This window comes from Nicotiana tomentosiformis, chromosome 12 (genome assembly GCF_000390325.3).
Source record: "Nicotiana tomentosiformis chromosome 12, ASM39032v3, whole genome shotgun sequence".
Classification (NCBI taxonomy): domain Eukaryota; kingdom Viridiplantae; phylum Streptophyta; class Magnoliopsida; order Solanales; family Solanaceae; genus Nicotiana; species Nicotiana tomentosiformis.
Genome location: NC_090823.1, coordinates 93,188,096 through 93,197,052, shown reverse-complemented (window position 1 = coordinate 93,197,052; position 8,957 = coordinate 93,188,096). Strand labels below are relative to the sequence as shown.

Sequence of the window (8,957 nt, the reverse complement as noted above, 5' to 3'; positions counted from 1 at the left end):
ACGCAGGGAGAATTGATATTGATGAAAATGTGGAGGAGACTCAAGAAGAAGTGAACCCTTCTAGGGAACACATTGTTGACATACCAGAACCGGTAGTGCCAAAGGCTATGGCACCAATGCCAAGGGCTCCTCCTCCATGCCCTCAAAGGCTTGCCAAGAAAAATGGAAAGAACCAATTCAAAAAGTTCATTGACATGATGAAGAGCTTATCTATTAATGTGTTATTAGTTGACTCTTTGGAGTAAATGCCCAGATATGCAAAGTTCATAAAGGATTTGGTGACAAAGATGAAGTCGATGAATTGTGAGACTATAAAGATGACACATCAAATGAGCACAATTGTGCACTCAATGACTCCTAAATTGGAAGATCCCGACGCTTTCACAATCCTTTGCACCATTGGAAGCGCCGACTTTACCAAAGCTCATTGTGATCTAGGGGCGAGCATCAACTTGATGCCCTACTCGGTTTTTAAAACATTGGGGATTGGGCAACCAAGACCCACTTCTATGAGGCTACATATGGCGGGTCGTACTATGAAGAGACCATTGGGTATTATTGATGATGTGTTGGTTCGAGTTGATAAGTTCATCCTCCTGGCGGACTTTGTGATTCTTGATTGTGAAATGGACTATGAGGTACCTATTATTTTGGGCAGACCTTTCCTTGATACGGGAAAGGTACTTGTTGATGTGGAAGCCAGCGAACTCACCTTCCAGGTGGGTGAAAAGGTGGGTTTCCATGTGTGAAAATCTATGAGGCAATCGAATAGCAATGAAGTTTGTTCGTTTGTGGACTTAGTGACCGAGGTGATTGTTGATGATGCTAGTGCCATGATGAATGTTGATGATACTTTAGAGACCGTATTGCTTAATCATGATGATGATAAGAAGGATGGATATGTGGAATGTGTGAATGGATTGCAAGGAATGGGGTCGTACACTTATGAACCCCGCAAATTGTCCTTAGATCTTGAAAAATGGAAGACTCCTCCAACAAAACCCTCAATCGAGGAGCCTCCCACTTTGGAGTTAAATCCATTGCCTCCACATCTCAGGTATGAATTCCTTGGCCCGTGTTCTACTTTACTGGTTATTCTTTCCTCTTGTTTAACTAACGCGCAGGTAGACTCTACTTTGGTGGTGCTACAAAAGAGGAAGAAAGCTATCGGATGGACATTGGCGGATATTCGGGGTATAAGCCCCGCCTTTGCATGCACAAGATTATTTTGGAGGAGGATGCCAAACCCTCCGCTGAACATCAAAGAAGACTAAATGAAGCAATGCAAGAGGTGGTGAAGAAGGAGATCATAAAGTGGTTGGATATCGGGGCTGTTTACCCCATTTCCGATAGCTCGCGGACCTCTCCGGTTCAATGTGTCCCAAAGAAAGGGGGCATGACTGTGGTTACTAATGACAAGAACAAGTTGATTCCTACAAGAATGATGTCCGGGTGGAGATTATGTATGGACTATCACAAGCTCAACAAAGTCACAAGGAAAGATCATTTCCCACTTCCCTTTCTTGTCCAGATGCTTGATAGGTTGGCCGGCCGTGCTTTTTATTATTTCCTTGATGGATATTCCTGCTACAATCAAATTCTTATTGCTCCGAAGGACCAAGATAAAACTACTTTCACATGTCCCTATGGTACTTTCGCATTCTCGCGGATGCCATTTGGGTTGTGCAATACACCGATGACTCTTCAACGATGTATGATGCCTATATTCACCGACATGGTAGAGGATTTTCTTGAGGTCTTCATGGATGATTTTTTTGTAGTTGGAAATTCATTTAATGATTGCTTGAAAAACTTGGATAAGGTCTTGGCAAGATATGAGGAGACAAACTCGGTTCTCAATTGGGAGAAGTGTCACTTCATGGTCGAGGAAGGCATTGTCTTTGGCCACAAAATTTCAAATAATGGTATTGAGATCGACAAGGCTAAAATAGAGGCGATTTCTAAACTCCCACCCCTACATCCGTGAAGGGAGTAAGGAGCTTCTTGGGTCATGCGGGGTTCTATCACCATTTCATCAAGGATTTTTCTAAAGTGGTGAACCCCTTGTGTAAGCTTTTGGAGAAGAATGCCAAATTCCATTTCAACGAGGATTGCATGAAGGCATTTGAATTGCTCAAGTTCAAATTGACTACTACTCCTATTATCACCGCACCGGATTAGAGCTTGCCTTTTGAGCTCATGTGTGACGCAAGTGATGTGGCGGTCGGAATAGTTTTGGGGCAACGTATCAACAAAACCTTCCATCCGGTCTACTATGCTAGTAAGACCATGAATGATGCCCAAGTCAATTACATAGTGACTGAAAAGAGCTCCTTGCTATTGTCTTTACTATGGAGAAGTTTCGCCCGTACTTGATGGGTACAAAGGTGATTGTCCACACCGATCATGCGGCGCTTCAGTACCTAATGATCAAAAGGACTCAAAGGCGAGGTTAATGCGATGGGTGCTTTTATTGTAAGAGTTTGATTTCGAAATTCAAGACCGCAAAGGCAGTAAAAACTAAGTGGAGGACCACTTGTCTCGCTTGGAGGAGGAGGGGAGGCCACATGACGGTCTTAAGATTAATGAATCCTTCCCCGACGAGCAACTTCTAGCCATTTTAATGACCGAGATCCCATGGTTCATCGACTTAGCAAGTTATCTTATGAGTGGTATTGTACCGAATGAGTTCTCTTCAAACCAAAGGAAGAAGCTCAAACAGGATTTCCTTGACTATTATTGGGAGGAATCGTATCTCTTTCGGATTTGTACCGATAGTGTGATTTGACAATGTGTGCCGGAGGAAGAACAAATGAAAATTCTTGAAGCTTGCCACTCTTCACCATATGGTGGTTACCATGGTGGAGCGAGAACGGTGGCAAAAGTGTTAAGTTGTGGATTCTATTGGTCTACCCACTACAAGGACGCTAGTGATCTAGTCAAGCGTTGTGATGAATGTCAAAGGGCTGGTGGCATTTCTAAGAAAAATGAGATGCCCCTCACCACCATCTTGGAAATTGACATTTTTGATGTGTGGGGGATTGATTTCATGGGACCGTTCGTAAGCTCCTATGGGAACACATACATTTTGGTAGTTGTGGACTATATGTCAAAGTGGGTTGAGGCCGTTGCTCTTCCCAAAAATGAAGCTCGAAGTGTCGTGGCATTTTTGAAAAAAAATATCTTTACAAGATTTGGCACTCCAAGGGCCATTATAAATGATTGGGGATCGCACCTTTGCAACAAAGCTTTTGATACCTTACTCACCAAGTATGGTGTCACTCACAAAGTCTCGACCCCTTATCATCCTCAAGAAAGCGGACAAGTGGAAGTCTCCAACTGCGAGATCAAGAGTATTTTGTCAAAGACCGTGAATGCCAACTGGACGGATTGGTCGAAGAAACTTGATAATGCTCTATGGGCTTATAGGACGGCTTACAAAACACCAATTGGGGTGTCTCTATACCAGTTGGTGTTCGGGAAAGCTTGTCACCTTCTGGTGGAACATGAGCACAAGGCTATGTAGGCAGTAAAGAAGCTTAATCTTGAGTGGGATGTCGCAGCTAACCTGAGGGTGGCACAATTGAATGATCTTAATGAATTCTGGTACCATGCATATACAAGTTCTTCCTTATACAAGGAGAAGATGAAGTACCTTCATGACAAGTACATCCGGAATAAGGAGTTCAAAGAAGGTGATCTTGTATTATTGTTCAATTCTTGGTTACGGATGTTTCCGGGAAAGTTAAAGTCTAATTGGAGTGGTATGTTTGAGGTTGTGAAGGTGACACCCTTTGGTGCATTAGACTTGAAGAATAAAAATGATGAAGTGTTTATAGTCGATGGTCACCGGGGGAAGCATTATCTTGGAAAAGTTGATAATGGCCACGTCGTGGCATTAATTCATTTCAAGTGATTGATGGTAATCCGCGTCGTGCCGCGATATTAAATCAGGCACTTCTTGGGAGGCAACCCATGTTTCTTTTTTTCTTCTTTTTAGATAGGTTCTGTTTTGTGCTAACTGGTTTCGAAGTGAATTGTAGGAATGCATGTGCTTTGCAGGAACTGTGCTCGAAAAAATGGCTAAGTGTTGAAAAAGTGCGGACCACACATTTATTGTGCGGGCCGCACAATCTTGCATGCCACAACAGAAAGGAGTCTGCGGCCGCATAATTCTTTGTGCAGCCGCACAATTGGAGACCCAAAAATGCAACTCTCTGAAGTCTGAAATTGTAGAGAATTGGCCAATCTGCGCCCGCACTTGAAATTGTGCGGTCCGCACAAATATCTGCGGCCGTACCCAATTTTGTGTGGACCGCAGATCTTCAGAAGAACCAGGTAAAGAGTGCGGTCCACATACAAAATTGTGCGGCCGCACTCAGCTGCACCTATAAATAGGCCCTCCTCTCACTGTTCCAAACTTTACGCATTTAGAACTCGTAACACCAAAGCAAGCACAGTGCACAAAAATTATTTCAAACATCACACTCATTTCATCATCCTAGATTCTCCCCTGCATCTTTCATCACTGGTATGTTCAATTCCTGTTTACCTTTTTTCAAATTTTCTTAGTTTTTGTTCTTAATTAGTATAGTTATTTTTAGGCCTAAATGTTAGATGATTCATCATGTGTGCTTAAAATTGTGTGGGTAATTTCATATGTACTCATTGAGGGTTGGGTAAATCATGTATCATGTCTATTTTGCCAATACCATTCTAAATTGTAAAAAAAAATTGAAAAACCTAAGTTCAGTGCCATCTAATTTTGAAGTCTGCGGTCGCACATGAAATTGTACGATCCGTAGATCCTTAGTTTTAGAGAATGTCTGTGCATTCAATGTGCGGACCACACTCAAAATTGTGCGGTCCGCAGAAAATGATCTGCGGCCACAAAAATATTTATGTGACCGCAGATCCAAACTTCAGAGAACTGGTTTTACTGGACATGGAATTGTGCGGCCGCACTCAAAATTATGCGGTTCGCACTTCAATTGTGCGGACGCACTTCATAATTGTGCGGTCTGCACAAGGCAGTCTGCGGCCGTACTCAAAATTATGCAGACCGCACTTTCCCCTATTGCCCACTATTTTATAGTCTATGTTTGAACTTTAACTGACTCATATTGTTATGTATTGCAGAAAATGGTTAGATCAAGAGGACGTGGTGACACTTCCAAAGGGAGGGGTGAACCCTCCCGAGGCCAAGGCAGGGGTACCCTACCACTCTCCGTGCAAAGAGTGATTAGCAAGAAGGCAATAATAGGCCGAGGTAGACAGCCAGAGCCCTCCGAATGAAGTTTATATGCCCCGTCTAGGGAAGCATCGGAGGGCGACTCAGTGCAAAGGCAGCCTGTTGTGCCAACACAACCATAGATGCCCCAGGACAGATAACGAATGAGTGGCGAGCCTACCTCATCTAAGAGTAATTATGAGGGATCGGAAGGGAACAGTCAGGCTACGGAGCCCTCATCTACTCATGCCCCCGTTGCACCTGTCATAGTTGATGATGATGATAATATTCCGGATGACGGTCGGGGGGTGATACTAGAGTTGCAGGCCTGGAGAGGTCAAAGAAGAAGGAAGTTTAGGAAGATAGGTTTGTGAACCTGACTGCATTCAATAGGTTCCGTGAGTGGTGGCCACAGAGATCGCTCACTCTTGAGCGACAGTTTGTATTGAAAGATCTGGATAGATACAACCTGAATGTGTTAAGATAATTTCGGGAAAGAAAAGGGTGGAAATGGTTCACGAAAAGCGTATTGGATGCCAAGGAACACTTAGTCTGGGAGTTCTACGCCAATGTGGCGCACATCAAGAAGGGGACTAAGTTGACTAAGGTGCGGAACTTGAGAGTGCGATTTGATTAGAGCACCCTGAACACTTATTTAGGGTTCGAGGATATGGCGTCGGTGCAATATTTACAGAAGTTTGCACTTGGTGATGTAGCTTGCCCTTGTCTAGCTTAGATACTGGCAGCTCCAGGACCACAACCACCATGGATCAGAACAAGGGTTCCTATTCTGCGGAACACCCTCAACTTTGAAGAAAAAAGGTGGCAAACATTTGTATGCAGTCGTATAGATCCAATCCGGAATGAAAACAACTTTCCAATCCCCCGGGCAGTCTTAGTTGAATCTATCATGGCCGGGTTCCCAATTAATGTGGTTGCCATTATGTCGGCCAACATGTCTCTGGTTGTCAGGCAGGGTGAAAGCTCATATCTGTATCCCAACACAATCACGGTGTATCTCACGGATGAAGGGGTGGGGCCCAAGAGCTTTGATACGAAGGTAAGGGCTAAGCAGCCCTTCTCCTGGTACTCTCTGAAGGACCCAAGTAACCCGAAAAATAAAGGTAAGTCGACTACTACCGTAGGCTAGTCTGATGAGCCGTCGGTGGTAGTTGCATATTCTACTTCTATGCCTTCTACAGCCTCCATGCCTTCCACAACTGTCAGGCCCTCCACCGAGACAGCTGCCATGCCACCACGTCCATCTTCACGGCCATCAGCATCGGTATCAGTGCCTTCCTCCTAAACTTATCCACTCTCTGTGTTGCGAGTCTCCCAGATGCTGGCGAGTCTCAACAACTGGATGCAGACAGCTTCTGCAAAGTTATCTGATCTATACAGTGTTGTTGCAGCTCAGACCTCTACCGCAGCACCCCAGATTCCTCCGTCAGTGGAGGAAACATTGAAGAAGATTTTGGAAAATTAGAGGACCATCATGGATACATTGGAGGCACATGGGGGAGCTATTGAGGAGTTGGGTAAACAGGTGAAGAAGATGAAGAAATCACATGCCTCAAGAAAATCAATGGACAAGTTGAGACAAGAAGTGACCAAGATAGCAACCGCTGGGGATCTTCCATTTGACTTACTGATGAAGACGCATCCACCAGTACCAGCAGACCCGACAGCAGCAGTGACACCAGTTGGCCAGTCTGAGGAGCCAGACCGTGCTACCCATACTGCTAAGGCAGTGCTACAGATGTTCACCAACCCAGCTGCTCCCCGTGCAGAGGATGATGAGATCCAGTTGGCGGAGCCTGATGGAGGTGATGCTTCTATGGATAGCGAGACTACATAGGGAGTCCTCTCTACTCTTTCCCCTCCTCATTTTGATTTTTATTAAGCATTGAGGACAACACTTATTCTTATTCAGGGGGTGGTCTATTTTTGATTTGATATGACATTTGACATTGGCCTGTAATAACTATAATACTCTATTTTTTATCTTTATTTTCTTTTTCATTATGTATATATTCTACCCTCTCTATTGATGTATATATATATTTTCCCATTTTCAGCTTGTATATTCATTTTTTACTTTCAGTAGTTACTTTATAGCTTCTTTATTTTGTTTCTTAGTAGTTTAGCTTCTTATTTACTTTAATAGCTTCTTGTTGATTTGGTAGTTTCTTTTTATATTTAAGTGATCAATAAGCCTTTGGTTTTCTTAATGCCACAGTTCTTTCCAAAGGTGATTTTTGTGTGAACCGGGTGGCTCTTCCCAACGATGGATAGCGTGACAACCTTCTTAAGGGATTGAGTCTGTTTTCTATGATTAGGTAAAAATAGTAGTAATAATGAATAAGAGGGTCAAGCATACTTCACTTGGTACCAACACACTTAACTACACGCTTATGGTTAAAAATAAGTTCTTGGAAAGAAATGGCTCTAGTTAGTGACCTTGTGACTCTTGTGTTGATTTAGGCAATCATCAAGTGGTATAGTTGAACCATTAGCGATTTTCAATCTTGAATACGTTTGTTGTGGGCCCTCGCCTCTATCCTCTTGAACAATCCAGCTATGTGAGAGGTGAGATGTTTTGTTACAAGTCCAAGTACCCGTGCGAATGGTCTAGAACTTGCCCTGAATGTGTTTCTAGGAAAAATCCTAAGTTTTGCTTGTCTTGAGAAGTGATTGTAGGCTCTCCTTGGCCCGTTTTGAAATTTTCCATAGCCCACCAATGATGTTATCCCTAGTCAACCCTTTTTAGTCTAAAGCCTTTCTCATTTGATAACCATGTTACAAGCTTTTACCCGTTTTGTAGTGACCCTCTCTTGGCACTCGAGCTTTCCTTAATACTCATGAGAAGCAAATTGGAGACAACATAAGTTTGAGGGAGAGATGGGGAGTTTGAAAGTGGTATCAAGGTACAAAAACAGAAAAGAAATGAAGAAAAAGAAAGAACAAAAGAAAAACACAAAAAGAAAGTGAATAAATTGAAAAGCTGAAGGGATTCAAATAAAAGCAAAAGTACAAAGCATGGAGAAAACAAAGAAGGAGAAAATGAATATCATGACCAAGAAAGAGTGATGTCAAGTCTCTCTAGTTCCCCCAAGGAAAAAGAAAATGACTCAAAGAGTCGGTAAAGCATGAGCCAAAAAGAGAAAATAGAGTGCTTAAGGAAATATGAACTCGTTCTATTCCAACATTTCCTACCTTAGTCCAAAAGCCTTCATTACATGCCGAAAAATCCCTACGTGATTTCAAGCTGAGTGAGCTTACATTAGTAGTGATTTACATAAGAAGCAAGCATATGGTACTTAGATCCGTACTTATGGCATTCTTTTCAAAGTGATGAGCGAACTTTTCACAAATCATTGAATTGAGTACTACATTCTTAAGTGAGATGAACTAACGGAGAGTATAGGAGGAGGAGTTTGGGATCCAACAGTGACCTACATGAAAGTGCGAACTTCCTTGATGAGTAAAGTCAACCCTTGATGTTCAAGTGTCACATTAGAGCTATTTGTGCTTTAAACTTCAAAACATTGTCTGGTTGATGATTCATGAGTGTGTGGATAATTGTTAGTCTCAATTGATGTGTATTTGATTCACCTTAGCTTAGCTGGAATAACTCTTTTCTTTTGGAGGTGGGAATTACCTTATTTGCTTGAGGACAAGCAAAAGCTTAAGTTTGGGGGAGTTGATAAGTGGGGATTTTGACTAC

At 42.8% G+C, this 8,957-nt stretch overlaps 1 protein-coding gene across 1 annotated transcript; it reads left to right on the top strand.

Annotated features, from left to right (window-relative positions):
• Positions 1 to 245: 245 nt before the first annotated feature.
• Positions 246 to 749, top strand: LOC138903048 (uncharacterized). The gene has a single exon (XM_070190961.1). The coding sequence runs from the start codon at positions 246 to 248 to the stop codon at positions 747 to 749; it is 504 nt and encodes a 167-aa protein (XP_070047062.1).
• Positions 750 to 8,957: the final 8,208 nt, after the last annotated feature.

Excerpts from the sequence above, each read along its gene's own strand:
- LOC138903048 (XM_070190961.1), top strand. The coding sequence starts at position 246 with ATGCCCAGATATGCAAAGTTCATAAAGGATTTGGTGACAAAGATGAAG.